Source organism: Lasioglossum baleicum, chromosome 2 (genome assembly GCF_051020765.1).
Source record: "Lasioglossum baleicum chromosome 2, iyLasBale1, whole genome shotgun sequence".
In the NCBI taxonomy this organism is placed as follows: Eukaryota; Metazoa; Arthropoda; class Insecta; order Hymenoptera; family Halictidae; genus Lasioglossum; species Lasioglossum baleicum.
The window spans coordinates 18,290,492-18,313,689 of record NC_134930.1 but is presented as its reverse complement, the minus strand read 5'-3'; the positions used below and the strand labels follow the sequence as shown (position 1 = coordinate 18,313,689).

The 23,198-nt window shown below is 45.7% G+C and overlaps 1 protein-coding gene across 11 annotated transcripts in view; it reads left to right on the top strand.

The window, feature by feature from the left end:
- Positions 1-23,198, top strand: part of Ten-a (Teneurin-a transmembrane protein) — a 782,863-nt gene that overhangs the window by 317,183 nt on the left and 442,482 nt on the right. For 10 of the 11 annotated variants that reach the window (XM_076447158.1, XM_076447168.1, XM_076447161.1 and 7 more), the window contains 2 exons: positions 20,358-20,561; positions 22,669-22,836. In XM_076447158.1, coding sequence (XP_076303273.1) covers positions 20,358-20,561; positions 22,669-22,836 — 372 coding nt within the window. The remainder of the gene's footprint in view (positions 1-20,357; positions 20,562-22,668; positions 22,837-23,198) is intronic. The other variant, XM_076447169.1, reaches the window with a different exon arrangement.

Here is a 23,198-nt window from a genome sequence, read left to right as displayed (position 1 = left end):
AGCGGCGGCGTAATTACTTGGCGCTGGCTAGATGACTCGAGAGACTGATTGGCGAGGAGAGCAGCGTCCTCCACCCGTGGAGAGAAGGAGAGAGAGGGAGAGAGGGGATAGGTGGTGAAAGAAGCGTCGATATCCGGGCGGGCGGCACCAATAAGGGCGGCGAAACAAAATAGAAAAGTGAAAACAAGCGTGCCACCCGATACCGGGTTTCTCATTATTTTAAGTGACTCCGGGGGTTGAAGAGGGGTTGCGGGCTGAGGGACAGAGCGTGTATATGCGCGCCATATATCACCACTTGCCACTCAGCCGGCCGGTATCGTATAATCGAGTTGTCAGGCAAACTACCCCTTACGGAGAATGGGTCCGCTATCGTTGTCGCCGCCGCAGACGCCGGCCGACGCCATAGTAGTCGCCTAATGCACGCGTTATTACGTTACACGCATTTAAAACTTGCCTCCTATTAACAGTTTGCCATCATCTGCGGCTGCCGACGGGTACCCCGGGTTCCACCGGATCGAATCCAAGGCGGGAGGCGTCGCGACGACCGAGACACGGGACACGATGCACGGCCGCACCGCGCGCCGCGACGCTAACTTTGTTCCACCGTCGAACCAGATTTAATACTGCCGAACCCATTACCGTGACGATCTAATGGATCACCGGCTAGAAATGCTCCCGGCGGCCGATGGGGTCTCTCAGACGATGCATTCTTTGTGGACGACGGTTTCCTTAGGTGTCTTTATCACATTTTTTAAGGAAATTGATGTTTCTCATCAGTTCGATGCGGTTTCTGATTGCTTGATGCTTGGAATTTAATTGTTAGAGCAAAGATTACTGGGTCTGGTAAGATATATCTGATGTCTGACCATCAACCGGTTATTCTACTTGTATTCGACTTTGTATACCTATATAATTTATTGTTTCTCCAATAAAGAATTTTTGAAAGAGAATATTAATTAAGCGACGGCGAATAATGTTAACTGTTGCTTCATCTGAGAACATACATACCGGAAGCGATAAATAGTTGCAGGTAGAGCTTCTAACAATAGATTGTTAGAATTGTGTGGACAAGAGGTGCAACCTGGTTGGCAAAGCACTCAGACGGGCACCCGATACGTTAATAAATGGATATTCGTGTGGATAGAACCGGGATTTATTCTCGGAATGTATTCGAGACACGATACTCGCCGCGATAACACGATAACTACGTCAAAGTGCTGTTCGACCGTCAAAGCTGTAACCCGGTCTGAGAGTGGGGTGTACGTGATCGTAGAAGTAGATTCGGTTGTAAGTGACAAACTGTCCCACGAATGATAAGGGACGGTAGAGGATCGGCTAATATTCAAAGTTGTGCAGTACGATCGTTACCCGATACGACGCGGCTATCAAGCAATAGAAGCGAAACAACGCACAGTGGTCTAATATTTCCGGGATATAGGATTTGTGGTGGTCCGGGTGCGTCTACCTACGCGAAATGTTATTGCCGGAATGCTTTGTCGCCGGCTCCTGTTCGTCACATTCCAATTCCCTGCAGACGCATCGATGAACAATCCGCGACAAAATTCGATTCACAGATTGCGGGAAGTAGTATCGAGTTTTATCAAATTAACCAAACTCTCGTAAACGTCGGTCTCGTTCTCTACATATTCTTATAATACGTAGATTATTTAATGATTAATATGTACAGGCTGTAAAGAAATCATATGCCGTAAAATTAATTTCAAGGTCGAAAGGTCAACCATTTTTTTCATTCGGTGAAAACTCGACTCATTGTCAAACTGATTTTACTTACATTATATGAAGAACAGAAATGAAAATTTTCTTGATTGTATTCCACTTAGAATTTCCAAAACAGTTTATGCATTCTCCAATTTTTGTAGACAAATTTTAAGAAAGTGGAATGAAATAAAATCCTATTTTTAATGGGAACAGCCGTTGTAGATTAAAAATAAATAAAAATTTGTAAAGACTTAGTTTATAATAAATAATTCAATCTTTTTTCTGACTTTTTGATATTATATTTTATTGAACAAACTCTTTTGACTGTTCCGCTTGGGGGTTCGCTTCTTTCTGCACAATTGCACACGCACACACGTCTCGCATTTATTTATTTTACTTCTTTTATTCTCATGCTTTCCTTCAGGTCATACATACCACATGTAGTTCATGTTTTCTTTCAGTCATCGATTATACATTCTCAACAGTCGTACCACTCACTCAATATTTACAATAAACCATTTATACAACTATTTACACTCCGCTACAAATTGTACAAAATTCTATCGAATTTTATATTCTAGCTTTTTTTGAATATTTTCGTAAGCCATAAGTGCATACAGATCCGCAGTCTAATGATGAACATTGATGGAAGTAGATACAGCGAGCCACGTTCAGACCCATCGAGGCAACGCGACTAGAATTTCCAAAGTGCACCGCTGCGCTGTGAAAATCATCTACGAACCTCTACCCACGGTCCACAGTTTAACGGGCGGCCGTAAAACGTGAACTTTACATGTAATTGACACTGAGCGGTTTTATACAGCTAATTTCCTCCCGGAGTGTATCGGAATGATTCACTTAAGAGTGCGCTGCTGCACAATTCCGTGGGTTCGCGCGGCGAAGCTTGCGGACGCGAATTAATGGCCCGTTTCGAAGATTACGTTTATGCGATTCAGGCGATCGGTAAAGGTAAACTTATCTGGGGGCGTACAGGCCCCGTAGAGGGAAAGGGTGAGGGGGGGGGCAAAGCAGAATTATTGCGCGATTACGGGGGGATGGTTCGCGATGTACCGTTAACGAGCGCAAATGCCGCGTATCGGTGCACTCGAGCATTTACGTCATAAGCGTGTCGATATCGTGTTCCTCGCGGCGAGGCGAGGCGAGGCGAGGCGAAAAGGAAACGAAACGGTTTTCTGGAACAAGAACACTCCAGAGGCCCCGGGAAAATCCGAACGAAAAACCAATAAATCACGCTGTGTTTAACGAACCTTCATGTTTCTATGCGCACCTTTGGGAATACCGGAACGCGCGCGCGGCGGAAGTGTTATTTTTACTGCGAGCCAGCCCGGCGTAATGTTCGAGAAGAACGGGAACGATGACGCCCGCTGCCCTCGTTACGCGATCTGACCAAGCCAGAGAATACCGGAGAACGAATTACCGGGATACTGACGCGTCATTATCGCTACACTCGCCAGAAATTACTCTTCGATTAATAAAAACGCTGCGCACCGCGGACCAAGTCGATCTACTTCGGTTCTTTCGTTCTCGATTGCCGCTGTTCCGAAAAATCTCCTACTTTTTTGGCCTATTTCTGCGTGAAACCTACTTCCTGTTCAATCTAAAATGTCTACGCTGTTTTCAACACGTTGATTGTCACGCCAGTGACCATAGAAATCATCCGAACGATTTCCCATATTCGTACGACACTCGTTCACAAACACCGTGACGCTGCTTCGCAATTATTTCTTGCTGCAATCGCAGAATTGCGCACTGATTTAAATTTTAATGAACAATCCGCTAGTCAAACTATTTACACAAGATCGCACGTATTTCTGTATCAAGTATCATGAATCGCGGCTTGTGGGTTTGTGCAGTTTCATCCAGGAATGAGCTCGACCAGCAAGACGCTCAATAAAATATACATTTTTCGCCGGAACAGAAGCGATATTGCGAGCATAATTAATACGACCGTATCCTTTCAGCGGGAGCGTAGGTAATTTTGAAAAATTCAATTACAAGGAAAATGGTTTGCTCTTTGTAACGACGCTGGGCTTAAACGTCACGGACGTGCCCGGGATTACTTTGACCGATCGAGTGCAGAGGGATGAGAAACGAAAAAAGCATGAACGAACTATTTGATGGGCCGTGCGGAGCGATAGAGAATCGTCAATAAACTCATTAAAATGTTACGCGACAGTGTATCAAGGCAAAGCTCTGGACACCACGGTGAAAAAGGTCGCCGTCAAATATTACTGTCGCTCGATTAATTGTCATACTCGACAGTTTTAGAACGTATCAAATATGTAACAGTGCAATAAATTGAACGAGACCGCCTGCAGTTTCTATATAAATACCTGTAAAAAATTATAAAACAATTTCTCATCGACGCAGGTCCGTTAGTTTCTATTTAAAACAACTTATTAAAAAATGTCTGCCCTGGATTCTGATGGATGGAGTAGAATCATGATGTAATTTTATCTCGCAGAAATATCTTCTACCAAAATATTATTAGAGTTGAATGAGAAACGTTCTGTTCGGAGAATCGGTTTTGACAGGACTATTGTTAGAACTGGACAGCGAGTCTTTATTCTTGGAACTTCGAAGTCTGGTAATTATACGAAAGGTACGTTTTCCTAAATTTTAAGAAATCCTCTAATCGTCGAAATAAATTGTTTCCTGGTTGATAAAACGTTTCCGCCCGTAAATGAAGCAGAAGATAGAAAAATTGAAGAAAGTCATAATAAACGAGTGAGAGTTAATGCTCGACCAGTAAAGATCGTGGTAAAGAATCTCTGAAAAGTGGTGCAAGGGCTGTATCCCGATCCCGGAACGGCGAGACGCGGATCGTGAATAATTCCGTCTGCTAACCATTCATTTCGCGGCCGATATAAATTATTGCCGGGGGCGCATTAATTTCCTTTGCGAATAATTAACAACCTACCGGACAACGAAACCTTGGGCGAACCTCCCACGTCCCGGCAATGGTCAGTCTTACCCCTCGAAACCGGGCGTTCGAGGGCCCCTAACTTCCGCGGTCGACACCTGAAATATTAATCATGACTTACACGCGTTGCACTACGGGACTACAGGTATTCTCTATCTGCATTATTAAGTGACCTCGCGCACGAATTGCACTATACATAGGCCAGGCCCTCGCGCGCCGCGCAACGAATATGAATGGCCGACGGTCCTGTGCTCGTTATTATTCCGAAAAGAGGCCCACGGTGTCGTGATAATTTAGCTGATTGCGCGTGCAACTGAGAGAATTGATGCGATTTTGTCTACGGCGCTTCCTGTGATAATTAATTCACCGAGGAACGATGCTCTTGCAGCGACCATCTACCAGAAAGATATAGGAGCTACTCAAAAATTATTATCTAGGTGATTATTTCTTTGAGAGAATGCGATGGATACCCTGATGTCTAAAACCTAGCTTCAAAAATTTATAATTGATCTGCATTGGCCTTTGATAGATAGGATCAAATTCAGCAATACGTGTTCGGACTTAGGTGCTCACCTGTCACCGAGGAACATTCTGAGGCCATCCTCAATCATGTCAAGCAAGTCTCTTTGATCCACGACGGAAGATCTTACGAGGTCCTTCAAGGGCGATTCAAGGATCCCCCAGAGGGAATACCTGACAGGTCCTTTAGGTATCTCCTGGAGAATCCTAGGAGATCCTTCAAAGGCCCTTTGAGGTTCCCCTGCGGAGGAAACCTGGATGTTCTTGTTAAGGATCTCCTGGAGAACCCTAGATCCTTCAAGGTCCTCCTAGGCAAGCAGGGACTTGGGTTATCTTGGGAAGAAAGGATGCTAGCAGGTTTCTCAAAGCGGTCTTGGCAGGATTGCCCTTAATGCTTCCCTGGGGACCTCCAGGAAAAGTCCAGAGAGGACTATTTATTCACCTGGTCGACAATTTTGTCATTGCTTTAACCACTCTTGGGATGTAGCTTAATATTTCTGGTGAAAAATTCATATTATTATTCACTGGTCGACAATTTTGTCTTTTCTCTAGCAACCTTTCTTTGAAGCAACTGAAAATTGTTATTGGAAAAGGCTCTGAGGAGTTGTTTATGAAGCTGTCTTCTCTCTAGTAATTTCTCTTCGAACATACCCTAATATGTCTAAAGTAAAGTACTCCATTTAGTGGCACCACTATATTGTTAAAGTAGTGCCAGATTATTATTTATTGTGCCCTTCCTCCATTGACTAAAAGAATTTATAGAATCGTACTACATAAATGATGCGAATATTGCTTCACGTCGATCACTGACATCCTTTCCAGCAAAAAACAATGTAAAATCGCAGGGAATCAGTTCCCTAATATTAATGGAAGCTCGAACGTTCTGTTTATGAAGTCAAAAGTAGCGCTGATACCGAAATAAAGCGCTAAAATCAATCCGGCGTGGCGCGCGCTAGCATTCCGCCAGTTCCCCGAAGTAGTTGCGTTATAATGAATTTACCGAGTTTGCTGTTTAACAATGCACATCTCGCCACCGCGGCTGTGTTCCGTTGCGAACGATAACCCGTTGAAATACGTTACGAGCCCGCCGTTTCCGGGCCCCCGGTAATGCAGCAGGTTTAGATCTTCTAATCTATTTGATACATTACTCGCCGCATAGCTGAGATTGTTTCGTGCCCGGAAAGCGGCATTAAATCTCCTTTCCACTCGAGCCCTAAAATGTTATTACTATTTTAATTGCGCCGCGCGTCGACGAACAAGAATTTATTTGTCTCCCCCATTCGCTGATTATGAAGTTAACCATCCCCGGGTTTCGCACTCAATGCACGCCTACATATTCGATCTGCTCCAAATCTCGCCGCGAACGCGCGATTAATATGGTCGTTAGCTTAATTAGCCGGAGCAAAGCATTTTCGCGTACTCACCTCGCCGATCGAGGTTGACATAATTTTATACTGTTCGGCAAGCAAGTAGACCGAGAAAAAGAATACTCTCTTCGTGATTTATAGACTGCGCATTCGGTGCAATTAAAAACGAGCTTATCAAAGAAAATCGCGAATAAAATTGAAATTAAAAAATGGAATATCTTACCTAGCCCTATTTACAGCAAACTAACAGTTCGCTAGAACGCATTTCGTCGGGAGCCGACGCAAAATTCTTGCGAGAATGATATTTAAATTAAACAAAATTTAATCCGAATTTAATACAACTTCTCCCGCTCATTAAGAATGCCCATCAAGTTGTCCGGTTCGCAAGACAATCTCGCCGGCCAAGAAAAGAAATAGCCGGGCTCGCTGATAGAAAATAAGTCCCCGTAAGTCTCGCATTCCGTCGAGAGAGCTCTCTTTCTCTCTCTCTCTCTCTCTCTCCCTCTCCGACGCGATCTGTAAGGAACTAACCGTCCCGGACGGCGAGCGTTTCTGTAAAGTTTAATCGCATTTAAAGGGCTAAAAGGTTCTCGATCCTGGAGACGGTGTTTCCACCGTGCTTAACGAGCCGTCCTTCGTTTCGAGAGTTGTCATGGCCGTATACTCGGAGCAAGACAATAAAAGAGAACGGAGCATGGCCAGTTCTTTTTTTCGAGCAGTTTTCACGCTCGTGGGGGGGCTGGACCGACGAAAATTAAACGTCGGATCGGAGACGTTGCTGCTGTTGCTGACAACGTTGCGCGGGGACCAAAGAAATGGAGGAATTACCATGCCGGACCCCCGCGGAGTAGAACGTGTCACCATGGGCTTAGTCCATGGAATTGCCGTGGAGAAAAAGTGACTGTGTGCTGTCGCTGCGTGTCGATGTGTCCGAGACAGTGTATGGCTCCATGTTCGGCTCAGATATATTCGTCGTAACATTTTCAGAAAATTCTACCTTGTATTCAGGATACACGGTGGGTGTACAAGGTGTTCGTGCACATCTTTTAAGAAAATATTTTCGGCCTTTGAGACATTATCATTCATTCGCCTCGTATCTTTTATTTATCTCCCTCGTTCGCAGACGTCGTTACCTAGAAACACGATCGTACTCGCGTTTAGTATCGATAACCAGTATCTAGAAGACACGGGCCAGCGTTGCAGTCCCGGTAGGCTGCGTTTGGCATCCAATCTGGTAGTTTCCTTGCTCGTCGCTCGATTTCCTATTAAGGTTTCGACATCTATTACGAGTCGCTCGGCTCCGTACGGCGAGACATTAACATTTTAAATTAGTTTTACGTCGTGGCCGTCGCGATAATCGACAATTGCGTGATCGCCTACGCCTTCGACGCGGCACCGTCGAGCGTCGCGACGCGACCGCCCGCGAGTCTCGCATTCATCGTTCCGTTGCGTGAAATATTTCAGTTTTGTCGCCGGCGGCAGCGTCGTGTACTCGCGACGAGCGGCCGGAAAATATTTTAATGCATTCCGCGGACGACGCGTTCACGTAGAGGGAAACAGGGAGAGAAGAGGGACGAGGGTAAAACGAAGGGAAAAGGGTGAAAAAAAAGAAGCGACGCGACCAGGAGGGACGTGGGAAATTGAAATTTCAGAGCTCTGTATTTTCCCTCGGAATTACGGCGCGCCGGCTAAGACCGGCTACGACCCGCGTTATTTTCAGCCGTAATGAGTGGTTGTTAGCGTCTGTTGTGGTGTATATTTCATGAAACCAAACCGGAACTTTTTCCGCCGTGTCATCATCATCCGGCGCTTCTGCATTAGTCATCGGGCCTCGTCCATTATTCGTGCGGCGACGATAGCCGCGTGCCGCCGCTTCGCTCCCAGCGAAGAAACTTTCTTTCGCTGGTGCACGCGAGTTTCCCTACGTTTCTTATTTTGTATTCTGCGGTCGCTGCCGGGGCACACGTCGATACGTCGATACCTGGAGAACGGTTCTTGCAACTAGAAAATTAAACGCAGGGAAAATGTAATCGAGAATCGTCCCGGGGCAAAGAGCAGTTCCTGGAATGAAAGGATTCTGCTTTGTGCGGTAACTAGGACGTCTGAACTTTTCCGAGAGATAAGTTGCTCTGTGTTTGCGAGGAAGATTTGTAATAGGGAATGTCAGTGCTGATAATAGCTTCGCGGAAATTCATGGGAATACAGGATTTTATTCCAGGATTACTCTATTACTAAGGAGAGACGCGAGATAGAAGCGAGAAGATTGAATTTATTGAAAAGTCTTTAGCGAGTTCTGCGATGGGCGTCAGTCTACGTCTCGCCAAGTAGAATAGGACGACATGTGATCAGACAAGTGAAATAGACATGATATGTGCGATAGGATATAGAAAATAAATCTTCAAAGACGTTTTATGCTTGTTCATGGAAAAAGGGTACCTTGACCAATTTTCCAAGGATCGTTATAAAGAAAGATGATTTTTAAAAATCGCAAACTGACTGGGGGAAATGGCTCGGGTTCGTTCGAAAGCACAGAGCTGGATGTAGAAAGAGCCAGAGGTTGGACCAGGGCGGATCGTGTGGCCTCATTAGAGAGTATAGTAGGCTCCCAAATGGAGCATCGACTTATTATGACTCGCCGGCGGGACGTGGCTCGTTTTCCCCAAAGGTGCTCGCCGGCTTTAGGCCTTTTATCAAAGAGCTTGCGGTTTAAGAAGCGGAAGGAAGAGGAACGGGGTAAAGTGGGAGGCGAAACGAGGAGTGGCCCTTTCAACGGTCGACACTTTGCACCTGTTGAAGATACGGCTTCTTCTCCGCTATTTCTTTCCGTCTTCTTCCCATCATCCCCTCTTTCTCTTTCTCTCTCTCATACACACGCTCTGCAGCCTGGCCCCGTCCTCCTTCCTCCACTCTTTTTTTTTTTGAAGTCTTACTCCCACGCTGAAAGTGATCTCGGGGCCACGGGCCGGGGTTACCAACGAAAACGTCACCGAACTTTCCTTCTCCTACCCCACGCCACGACTCGATTCCATTCCATTTGACGTCTCGGAAATTGCTTTTCGATAGCAGCCTCTGTAGACGGCCCCCGTTGTTCCCTATGCATATGACAGTTAGCAAAAGGACACATTGTGCGTGGAAGCCCTTACGACTATTTTCTACCAGGGCTCTTTCCGGTGTCGCGATCGCGGATTCGTGTTGTCCCCTGCCATTCCAGCGATGGTTATCATACGACTATAAGCTGAACCTTACCCAAACACCTTGCTCTGTTCATGGTAGGGTGACAAGTGCATCTCAACAATCGCAATTTTGAGGAAAACTACTTTTACTATTTCTTACATGAACACATTACTATTAGGTTGGCAACTCAATTTGCGACTTTCTGTTTCGTAACTCTTCTATTGTATCATTATAACTTCATTCAGTGACCATTACTTTTGAACTGAATATGATTGGAAAGCTCTGAATTTTACGACTAATTTGATATAAAATATTGGTACTTAAAAAATATATATAAATGACTTTGTTGCAGAAAATGTGGAGGTCACGAACTTAGTTGCCAACCTAATAACATATTCGTAACATTTTTCCGATTCAAATGATACCAAGCACGACATGCTTTGAATTTGAATTTGAATTATATTCACTTGTTTAATCCTCGATATAGTAGAGCCTCGATTATAAACATATATTCGAACAAGGAAGAGTTCGGATACCATCGGTTCGGATAATCAAGATTTTATTAAATCCTGGATTAAACAAGCCCGTATGAACCAAATGACATCGTGTTTGGATTCGTTTTAATCGGGAAAAAGTCGCAGATATGTTCATAAAAGTTTCATAAGAAGATTCGCTACAAATACAGTGGTATTTCCGAACCATCGGTTCGGATAATCAAGATTTTATTAAATCCTGAATAAAACAAGCACTTATGAATCAAATGACATCGTGTTTGGATTCGTTTTAATCGGGAAAATATCGCAGATATGTTCGTAAAGATTTCATAAAAAGATTCGCTACAAATACAGTGCACATCTTTGTAATACACATCGCGGTACTACCGTAGTTTGAATTTCATTTCTGTTGGAACGCGGAAAGTCGATCTGGTTTCCATGGACGGCGTAGCGATTTCACTCTCGAAAGTTTCATTGCTTGTCTCGAGTGTCCCGGTGTTTTCGGCGATCGAATCAAAGCGACAAATAAAGGGGAGATCGGGTTTTCGCGAGTTTAGACGAGTCGATAGCGGGCCGTATCGTTGCTCTCTGGACGCGAATCGATTTTTGCTCGAGCGATGCCCTGTGTTTGCTCTCCCCGCTGTATACTTTTCCGTATTTATTCGCGTTCCGACGGAGCGTTGTTTCCCTCGATGGACCGAGGTCGTAAAATGGATTGTTTAGTAACCGTTCGCAGAAAAATGAACGTAATTCCTTTCGCGCGATGATTGCGTCGCTTCGCTTGTGCCCGCTCTCACGTACGGTGCACGTACACGCGCGCACACGCTCGCGTACACGTTCACTTGCATTTTTTTGCGTATCCTTTTTTTTTTATTTTATTCAGCGTACAGGGTTTACGCGTTTTACACGAGCCGGAGTTTTCATTCGATTTGATTCCTTTTCGTTCGTTTCTCCTTTTTGTTTCGGGCAGCGAGCGCAAACAATTTACGAGGCATCGGGGATAAATCTTACCGCTCTATCTTCCTGTATATTAAATTTCGAAACGCGGCTACCTCGACGCGCCCCTTTTCCGTGGACATGTCCTGTTCTCGATCGCTCCCCTATTTCGCCCGGCGAAAGCGTCATATTGATTTAGGCACTGTCGAGAGGGAAAAGCTAGTCTCGAACGCGTCGATGGTATTCAAATTTCACGGATCCATATTTGTCATTGGAGCGGGGACTGGGAATATTCAATGACCGGTTTACAACCTCCCGGCGAATAAATAAATTTCTTTTACTCGTTAGACCCAGCTCCAATCTTCCTCCTCTTTGCCGCTGTTTTCTCTGGTTTCGATAAATACTTCTCCTTTATTCAAATTTCGTGAACGCCGCTTGCAGCAGCTTATCGGTTACGATCCTGCATAAAGAATACGGTTGTTTTTAATTTTTAATACTACAAAATTAACTTCTTCACTAAAAGAAATTTTTTATAGTAGATTGCACCCTCCTAATGGATATAGAAAAAAGGTAGTTCGATCCAACAAATGGTTTTTCAGATACAAAATTTCAGATGCTTCTTTAGAAACATCTAAACATATTTCCGTACTAACAATGGAGTATTAAGCCACACAATCTTGCTCGGAAGAATTCACAGAATACATACCACAGTATTCTGTTTTCAAAATCCAAAGTCCGGAAGCTCAAAGAGATAGAATTCCTTGTACAGCGTTATTTATCAGTGCTTCTGGCATTCCTCCTCGACGATCGTTTCGCGGGAGATTACACGAATAATCGCGGCAAAGATGAGCAAGATTCGGGGAGCCCGAGCGATTCGCTGCAGCAGCCCCGATCTATTTTCCGATCGTCATATTTCATCGGGACCCTCGCGTTCGTTAGCCGGAACGCATAAAATTACCGCCGCTCCAAATTAATCGTCGAGTCGCGCGATCGAAGGGGGTCGCTTCTCAGACGTAACACTATTCACAAGTAATTGCGGGGGGGAAGAGTTCGTAATACACAGCAGATTTCGCAGATCGCGATTAGATTGCACCCCATCTTCTTTGACTGACGTGCCCTTCGCGTGGACGTCAGGGATCTCGGGATTGAAGCGTGATTGGAAAACTATCTAACAAAAATATCTTGCTAATCTCCAACCAGAAGATTACATTAGTGTCCAACACAACTGGCCCGACTTTCCAGAATTTATTCCTGTTTTCATTTTCGAGGGAATGCTGCCAGATGCATCATGTATAATGTATGTACGCATTTCGCTTATTACTGACACGAGACTAGGAAGTGTTATATTATTTGATTAAATACATTTTTGTTTATCTTCTGCTTTTGACAGATGACTCAGATAAACAATTTAATGATTTCGGCGCCACAGGTTCGATCAAATGTTACTCACTAAGCAATCTTGCAATTTCAATTGTTCTCGACGTTTCGATCCAAATGTGGACCATTTTCAAGAGAAATTTTGCGTCTGTAAAATACTGTGAACTATAGTAATTGTTCAACAAAACCGGATAATACCAATAAAACTTTGACATACTTGCTGTGTGTAAACGAATTATATAAATTCAATGATGGAACTTTTGAGAAAACTAATTAACACCATGCCGGTAGACGTTAAACTGAAACCATAAACGTCAGAACAAAGGAACGACGCATATCGAACGATAGTCAATCAGAACACAGAGATATTTGGCGGCAATTATGAATCATGCCGCTCCACCGTAGCCACTTCACATAGTGCTTGTATACCATGTAGATGTTATGGTAAATTAATAATTGACATTCAAACTATTTGAACCAAAAATTACATACAATTACTCTTGTATGTGAGAACACTAGGTGTTTAATTCATGGGTGAAAAACAAATAATGCAACTTGGACAATTTTCGTTTTGCATAATAATCCGATTGCTTCTAGTTTCCATAGAATTCACAGTGTGACAGTATTGTCGGACGATATCGCCAGGAAATTTTCATTTGGCGGTCGCCAAAATTCGGCAAAAATCGCGGTAGCAGGGAGTTCACAGGCGGCGCGTTCTACAGGCGTAGAATTAGCAGGGGTTCGCGAAAGCCCCGGCGGCGAACTTTTCCGCAAGCTTGGTCGTGGTCCGAAGGTGCATTCGGTGGCCGAGCGAGCGTACAGCACGCTGCCATGGCAACGATCCCCTACAAACAAAATCCACCCCCGACATTAGCGGGGGTTGCGACAGTACTCTTCGCGTCACCCGCTGCGAGAAGAATCCTCGTCCTCGTCCTCATCCTCGCTGAAGAAACCCCACGGTCAAACGCACCGAATCCCAGGCCGTAAACGCTCCCCAGGATCAATCCTTTCGGTTGTTCTCGGCGCTTCAATTATGTCATTATGACGTGAGAGGACCTCGGAACGTGGCCCGTTGCGATTTGTCGAGGATTTCGAGGGCTGCCTGCGGTTGCCACGGGAATTAGGCTTGAGCCCCGAACAATCGACTTCCCCTTAATAACTCGGACTCATAGTAAAATAAAATAAATACATATATATTTATATAAATGTGTCCACCATTAGCTAAAAGTTAAAAAGTGAGGCCTCCAGAAATATTTATATATCCATTTCCACCAGGCATTTTTCAACGAAAAAATTAGTACATACTCCTCGAACATGTAGCAAAGTACTATTAAAGTTTCAAAAAGAACTGCCTTATATTTTATTTTTAAAAATTTTCGAAACCGAGTTCCTCCTTCAAGGCTGGTCCTCAAGAGCGTAAGCCCCAGGCAAATAAAACAGATATAAAATTGGTCGTTTTTAACTCTTCCAGCCGCGGAGCAATTTCAGATACACCGGGACCGGAACGGAATGAAGCCGAGCGGCTATAAATAATTCAAGGATAAACTGGAGCGGGTTATTAATTCCGTGATTTCGAATGGGTATCAGATTTGAAACACGCTGCAACGACTGTAATAAAAATATGACTGTAATCTATAATGTCACTGGGCATTGGGAATCGTGTGCGGGTAGATTATGGATCCGGGAACTCTGGGAATATTAATTTGGGAGGCAAGGATGTAGCTGCAGCTCGTGTTTGACTTGAATTTGGTGAACGTTTAACGAGCTGGCAAGCTGATTTAAAATGAGGATTGCCCCGGCTGATGCGAGATTTATTTTATCGACGAGAGATATACTGCGGCGACGATGGGAGCTGCACCGTTTTCAATATTATCGATGCTTTTTATTTCGGTCTCGTGCGAATTACCCTGAAATCGGTTTATGTTACGATATTGGTGCTCCAAGTAATTCGGAAGCATTTAGAACTAATTTCATTGATCATAAATATATTAATTTAATGATATTGCTCGTAAGAAATTTTATTCGAACGGAAACAACTTTTCATTCGCAATTACTGACATAAAAATTCTTATTAAAGCATACATTACGATAAAAATCATATAAAGTCTGAACAGATGCAGTCTCTTCGTTATCGCAAAGAAATACACATCAGTCGAATTTATCACTCGATGAGTCCTCTGATAAGCCAGCTTTGAAACGCTGCTCGCAAGTAATTGCACGAAAGATCCAAAGACAATACCTCCCTCACTTTCGCATTTCGCTTGAAACGAACAAATTACATTTCATTTAGAACGTCGCACTTCAAAGAAATCCATCTTACAACCCAGCACAATGAAATCACTGACTTCACACTCTCCAAGAAAAGAAAATGAATTTCTCCCCTAAGGACCGTCCGGATCCAAACACCACTGTAACCAGTCACCGCGACCACCCCACCACGTAAAACCTCATCGAGCAATTAACCCGGTGGCTTAGGGTGTCGCCTAATCGCTCGCGGCGCTGCCATCGAAGACGCGTTCGAAAGCAAATGGTACCCGGTCGTATTTCACGATCGTCGTTCTCCGTCGACGGGACGCACGGGCGAGCGGTGCTGGACGGGGAAAAAAGTGAAGAAAAAATGTTTCCCGTGCGAAATATGACGATGAATCGAAGTCCGATAGGTGGCAGGGCCGTTATTTGTTTCGGGGGCGCGTGTACGTAAATACACGGCGCGGCGCAATTGACGGATTTCGACGTGCGTTCGCAAGATTGTCCGAAACAAATAAAAGGGAAATAGCGCGGGCGCTGGAGGGCGAGCGGGGTGGTTGGCGCTGGAGGACATTGTTCTGAGATAGTCGGTCCCGCGCGGCCCTGTATAAAGGTAAACAACGAACCAATATTTCCAATCAACAGCGATGCGCACAATAAACCCGTCGGTGTGCAGCGTGCAGAGCGTGCACCCTGCACCGGACCTGGGATCGAGCGATTCTATAGCCGGTCACGCAGTGAATACCGGCCAGAACACTATTATATTCTTTTTTTTTCTCTATCTCTCACTCTTTCTCTCTCTCTCTCTCGGTGGTGCCCGTGGCCTCGACCGAGCTCGATTTACTTTTCAGCCCCGGAAGTGTGACCGACGTGAAAGCCTGCCGGACTATCGATTTTATTACCTGACGCGCGCGCTCGAACCACCCCCGCGCGCTTTGCGCTTCGCCATTACACGACCCCCGGCTACAATACGCGACACGTGACACCGTGGAATAAAGAATAACCGTGCACGGAAAGCCGAGGGAAAGAGGAACACCGGAACACGGTGTCAAATGGTGCCCGTCATTTGTTCCGGCTACAAACGAGCGCTTGTTAGCGACTGACCGATGAAGAACACCGGCCAACGCAGCTGACCACCACCACCGGTGATTTTACCGACGACTTTTACCGTGACGCCTCCTGATCTTATTTTTCTGATTAACTCCTTGCACTGCGATCTATTTCGTTAGTTACGCTGATCAAAACTACTTTGTTGCATCATTCATTTTTTCCCAGATATGTACACGTTTTCAGATACATAGCACACACTGGGTACGAGACGAATGGATATAGCTTGGCAGTGTAATTACAACGAAGCAAAATTTCATCGCTTCGCTTGTCGACAAAAGAATTCCAATTCACGGATCCGGCAAGTGCCTCGTCCTCTAAAAATAATGAAGACCTCGGGAGGTATATCCTAACTGCTAGAAAGATTTCCAAGGTAGTCTGGTTCCATAACGACTCAAGTGGCCGTCGATCTGTATCCCCACCGGACGAGGTGGCACGGTACCTCGGATTCCCGTCTAAAAACACGGTCGCGACAACGGAACACGCTTTTCCCCGTGACATCAAAGATCGGAGGAAGCGCTTTCTGCGGGGGTTGCACACAGGACACTGGTTCTCCTTGGAGTAAGCCAGCAGCGTTGTGCGTCGATGCCCCGGCCACGATATAAAGAGAGATACGGACAAGATGGGCAGCCTGATAGCCGAGACGTCTGAGAGACCGAGTGGCCGTGGGACGGGGCAGTGGCGCTGATATTGCTCGCATTAAACTTTCATATTCAATCTTGCCACCCACCGTTGGGCTCTTTCCCTCGTCCCTCCCTTAGCCGGAAGGTCGTGCCGCCGAGAGCAAGCTCGGCCCCGGCTTCAACCCCACATGTAATTGTGTTATGCCCCCTTCTAGCCTCTCTCCCTCTACCAACCCTCGGAGAACTCGCCTTCGCATGCTCTACGACCGCTACCCTCTTCCTCTTTCCTCTTTCCTCTTCATCCTTCTGCTACTCTCGCGCCCTCCTTCGCTGCTTCCGACGATTCCTCCTCGACCACCCTCTCTACATTTCTTACGCTTCGTTCCCGCAATTTCAGCCCGCGTTTCTATAGATTGGATTTTCTAATTCGCGATGCCGCCGTGGGGGTTCGCGACCTGGTCCTCCGGGTCACGGGATCTTGCCGAGGGTCGCAGACCCTGCGATGAAGGTTTGTCACGTATTTTCGGATGTTTCGTGTGTTGCCAGTGGATGGTGAGATGCTGTATTTTTTTTTTATTAGAAATCTCGTTCGAGATTTATTAACACTCCCAGCCTCGTCGTTACATCGGATCCCTAAACGAGACGGAAGCCAATAGAATTTTATGAAAGAATTACTAGAATTGTCAGATGTTGTTTCTCGAAATTGAAGGCAGATTTTTATGGTCCCTCTGCCATTTGTGCAATTGTTGAAAGTTCCTCCAAGGATTAATGATCGCAGTTCTCGAACATCTTCCAACAGATACGATCGAAGTCAATTTTCTGTCTCGGCGAACGTCCGATTCTCTTCTCGAAAACAGACGGTTCTCGAAAGACAACTGTGCTCCGAAGTCTATCGATATTTATCTGACAAAGGCTACTCTTTTTTGGATATTTTCGGACAGCCGAAAGTTCGTCCGATAGTCGATAATTCACGGTGGTAAAGCAAGCAATTAGAAGAACAGAGAGAAACGGAATGGGACGCTGATTACCGTTTATACCGGGAAAGATAATTATCAATTAAAAACTAACTTTCGCGAGATATTTTGCTTGCGGATGGAATTCACGGTCTTGTTAAGGCGTTTAGTGACTCTGCCTTCGGCTATTTGTAAAACTTTCCTCATTAATTACCGACAAGATTCAATCCCCTCGTCTCTTCCATACTATCCACCCCCTTCCCCCCCATCACGCCGCCACACCCCTCCATCTTTTCCCACCGTCGTTTCACCCCTTTGTCCTTCGCCGTGGGAAGGAAGTTTAATAGTAAATTAGATCGCGCGTTCGTCCAACGGGCAATTATCTGCCAATTAACGAGACCGATGTCGCGTCATCTTTTTCGCTGGGTGACCGAAAAACCGCGGACATGTATCGTACGAAGGGGAAAAATTGTTTACCGAAAGCTGCAACGACCCGTCTGCTAGATAATAGCGTCCCTCCCGTGGAACTTGCGAAGTAATATTCTTGCAGAAAATTGATGCCATTCGAGGACGAAAGGATGAAGGTGTAACTTTATGGATGGCTTCGGAGCTTAGAGCGGCGAAGCTTCGTGTCGCGGAAGAATCTTCCCGAGTTTAACGCGGGATTGAGATTAATAGGGCCGGAAAGTGACAATCCGCGGACTTGATTTATAGCGCAGTTGTAGAGTCGTGATACAGTTGTAGCGCACTCGCTGGAACGATCATTGTGCTCGACGGTTCGGGAGAAGTATATTTCTATGGAAGAACAATATTTAGATTGGTTATCGCAATTTCTGTTAATGCATCGCAGCCATTGAAACACGCCTTCTAAACACGAGCAACCTAGCAAGCAAACTTAGCGATTGCTCATCCCGTTTTCGATTGATCAGTGTGTACTGCGTCGTTGCGATTTTCCGAAATTGTTATTGGATCAATGGCTACGGACAGAGGAAAGCGAGCAACGCGACGGTGTCACCGGCGCACACCGTCAGATCCGATTTACGCGGGCTTGTCCTGTTTGCAACCGGTTGCCGATTGGCCCCGACGATCGGCCCGTTCACAGTCCACGTGTCACCGAGGGAACAGTCCGTCACGTCGGAATATTCTTGCCCGACGATGCCTGACGTTCCGTGACGCGAGAATGACAGGACATCCACGAACACCTCTCCGCGTGCCCGGCAATTGGGTCACACGGTTCAACAGGCGCAATCGCTGTTTCATTTCGAGCGGATCGCCCTGCACGGATACACCAGGTTGCGGACACTGGTTCGGAAACTTTGCTGGGAAAAAAGAGAACCGATAAGGATTCGCTGTCGTTCAACTCTTCTCGACGCCACGCAAATTCTAGTTTTATCGTGTATTTGCGTTCCGACACGAGTCTCCGATAAATCTATCAATGCTAACATTCCCAGCTGAAATGGTAAAACTTATTTTTCCGTGATTGAAACAATCTCATCGCGAAGTGCTCTTCTCACGCGTACCCTAAACACGAGTCCAGCGGGGGTAGAGGTTTCGCTCGGTCTGTTGTTGTAGGTTTGAGGGGGACGCGCGCGGGGTGGCGGCGGACAACTTAAGCAAATGCGGGTCAGGGCAACGACGCGCGTCAAAGTGCTCCAGGTCCAGGGAGGAAAGAATGCAGGACCGAGAGATAGTTCCGGGGGGAAAGGCTTCCTCCAACACGGTCGGCTGATGCAGCGCTTGGAGAGCAGTAAAACGAAATGATGGCTGTATCGTCTCGAACATGCCGCCGCCACTCTCGAGATGACTCCGGAAGATTCGCTATAGCACTCGCATGTCGGCCGGCTGTGCACGATTGTGCGCGCGTCAGCCTGCATCGCGGTATTCGACTATACATGTACACATATCCACCCCCGTCGACCAACTATACCGAATCACCTCGCGGATAGCTGTTCCGAAACGCGATGAAACCTGAAATCACCGGGCAACCCCCCCTCGCCGTCCTCGCCACCCCTACACCCTTCGTTTCGCGTGTTTATGCCCCCGTCATGGTCTTGGACAATCATATTTGCGTCGCGCATCCAGACCCAGTGAATGGGAGTCAATTCGATCGTAATACGGATGCGCCCGCCCGACAATGCGTTGACACATGTTCCACCGTGAATTATTGGACTATCGGTGATTAGAAATTTAATCGAACTTAATTCACTGCCATAGATGTCCGCGGCTCTTTTATTTCTCTGATTCCGCGGAGAGGTTGTTATTAATTCTAGCGACTCTCCCAATGTAGTTAATTGGAGCACCGTGATTAATTCAGGGTTGTCCGCTTCGAATACCGAAAGGGTGGTTGATGTTTCATTTTGTGGAGTGAATTAGAGCAATCTTGATTTGATATTAAGGCGAACATTTTGCCTGAAACTTGTGTTTGTTGATTGGTTTGTTAACATTCAGACGGTGAAGATTTTGATGACTGAACCTAGCAGTTCATCAATTCTGTAACCCTTTCCACTCGATTGTCTAGATTTTACGCATCGCCCATCCGTTTCTCTGATCTCAATGCACAAGAGTTTGTTACTGATTCTAGTGGCTCTCTGGACGTGGTTAATTGGAGCACTGTAATTAACTCGGAGTCGTTGGCTTTGAATAGTGGGCATCGGTGATGCTTTTGGGAATGAATTCGAGCAAATCTTGATTTGATAATGGGGGAAGGATTTACATGAAACTCGATTTTGATGTGTAAAATTAACCCTTTACTGTATGCGTTTTACGGTTACGACGATTAAAACATACTTGAAGAAAGAGAAGCGTTGATTTTCTCGACAGAGGGTCGAATAAATTCGTGCGATTTATCGTTAGAATTTTTGCACAGATTGAAACGATGTAAATGTTTGTGCTTGCAGGTGTCGGGGACCGTTCGTACCGCACAGGATCGGACACAGAGGGTGCGGCGACCACGGACAACCCGACAACGCCGTTCCCAACGCCGCCGCCAACCTTGACGCCGAATCATCGGCAGGCGTCACCGTTCCCTATGGAAAGCACCAATTCTCGCCGGCATCATTACAACGGGAGCATATCATCGGAGAGATCCCGCAACGGCAACGGTACAGAGTTAATTAGTGCCACGAGCGGATTCTGCTCGCCCGCACCCGCATCCGCACCGCACCCGCACCCGCACCAGACTAGATGATACCCGTGAACGCCGCAAGACGAATCCCCCGTTGTTACGTCGCGTTACGTTACCGCGAGTACCTACCGTCCGGGGGTTGATTAATCCAAGCGAAACGATCGCCTCCGGTTCGGAATAACATTTGTGCACCCGTGTCTCCAGCTCCTGTAAATATTAACCGTATCCTCGCATCGACGACGGCTAATATTATACCGGTAACACCACGGAAATCGCGACCGAACCGTGCTGATTGCGGGAAAATCGAATTTTTGATGAGAGAGGAAGAGAAACCGGGAATTTTAATATCGCGAGAGGCTTCAATTTTGAATATTTACAAATACTGAATGGAAGATGGAAACAGTACTTGCGGAAAAGAGAATTTTTAAAATCGCGTGAAAATGTTTCATCACAATTATCCTCAGTTCCACAAATATGTATATAGGCTGAAAGTACACTTGATTTAATTTACCGACTAATATTTCAGAAAATAAAGTCGCCTCGGTTAGTAATTTAACAATTTCACCAATATAAATACCGAACGTCTGTATTAAACGAAATGAAACTTGTTTTTATATCATTTTATGCTGGTGGTACTTTCCGTTGGGGGAAAGAAATGTTTCGCTTCATTCGATTTTTATGAAGTAATATATGAAGCTAGGATTTTGCATAAAATGCCTCGTTATTCATCGGACTATTTTCAGGATTAAGGGTGTATTTCAAGCTACCAGTTTGGAAAAGTCGATTTCTTTTGCGGTTTCATGAAAAATGAGGTTACGAAAATGAGTTTCCGAAACGATATCCCGAAATCCCCAAAATTGACGAAGTTAACGCGATTTGAATCCTTCGAACCTTGAAACTACGTTTCCCCGGGACTGTGTTCATCGAATTAACGTCCATGATATCTCTGGAGAACTGGATCTACTAGATAGACTATCTATTGACATCAAATTTTGTGTATACCCTCAATAGGCTATCGTTGGAGTCATACTTGAGCCGAAAATAGTTTTGTTGCAATTTTACAGCTCAAGAAATATTAGAAACTAATGTCTCCCTTGTGTTTAAAAATCTTTTAAATATATCAAATTATACCAGTCTAAAATATTGCTTTTCTAGCTAGAACGCCTCCGATCATTGCAATTAATCATCAATCATCGCCAATAACGTTTCCCTCGAGTTAACTTACTGTGCAAGTCGATCCTACGCGTTAGATCCATCGGTAACGAGATAGAAATTAGCCGGAGTTGATTCCCCGTTCCGAAACACACTGAAATCGCGGAACAAATTTCGTTTTCACGAATCGTTGTTTTCGAGAAAATCGAGTTTCGCTCCCGCACACACGCCACCGAATGGATCTATAAACTAACTTACCGTAGCTGCTAATTGCCAGCTGAAACGGTGCGCACATTCAAAAATCGTCGCTATTGATCCTGAAAAAACGAGGTTCCCCTATTTCCACCGGGAAGAACCGACCGGCACGCGTTCGTAAAGGAACAAAGCCGTGGACGGGTAAGCCTCTTACTCATTTTAACGAAGGACTGTGAATCCTCTGCGTCAAAGTTCAGAAATTCACCAATTTTTCCAACCCGACCGGCTAATGTTTCCTTCTGGCCCTTATGGTGCCGACTACTCTACAGTGGCATCACTTATTTTAAATTGCTTCCTCGGCTCGAAAACATTGAAACCCCGACTGAACCTGCAATTAGTAATTCTTTGATGTCTTCGGAAATGTTGTCAAATGATCCGACACACAGTTGGAATATTGGATGGAAGAAACCAGCATCAACACAACACATCATGTCGCTACGATATTGCGGAGCTCATAGCTCTTTCTGCCTAAAAACAATATCATAGTTATTTCAATGGTATACTAAAACGTCCGTAAAATCTCCAAAGGATCGGGTCTATTCCACACGCTACGATAAATTCCCAAAAAGTTCGCCTGCCTCGGTTTACGCGCGCACGCCGGTTAAAGGCGCGCAGGGGGTGGATTTTCGGCGGCGGTCGTTCCGAGGAGGCATCTGAAAAATTCTGATGGGTTGCAGGGGAGACGGTGTACGCGGCTCCGTCGAAAAAGACTAGCACCGGCGGTGGGACCTTGGGGCGAAGAACTCGTCGAGGTCACGCAAGCGCCCTGAGCAGCAGCTCGACGGCGAGCGACCGTTCAGAGACCGTCTTCCCCGACGAGCACTCCCGCATGCATCTCACCAACGGTAAGCCGACGTGTCTGTCTGTCTGTCCCCGATGTTCCCCTGTCATTTTTCTCGGCGCAGCACTTTTCACCTGTGTGTTTCGCCCGACAGTCACGGTTCATCGAGTTTTTGTTTCCTTTTCGCATCGCATGCACGCATTCATCCACACGTACACGTACACACACGCACGGAGAACTAACAGAGAAAACAGAGACTAGCGCGTTGCAGCAGGCAGTACCGTGTTCTCGCTTCGCATCCGCATCCCGACGGGCGTATCGAATTTTCCGCGATTTTCCTATGTAATTATCCGATAAAACAACGAGAGCCACGTCGGAACGGACACGTATTTCGATGCACACCGGCCAGGGGGGGGGGGAGGAACA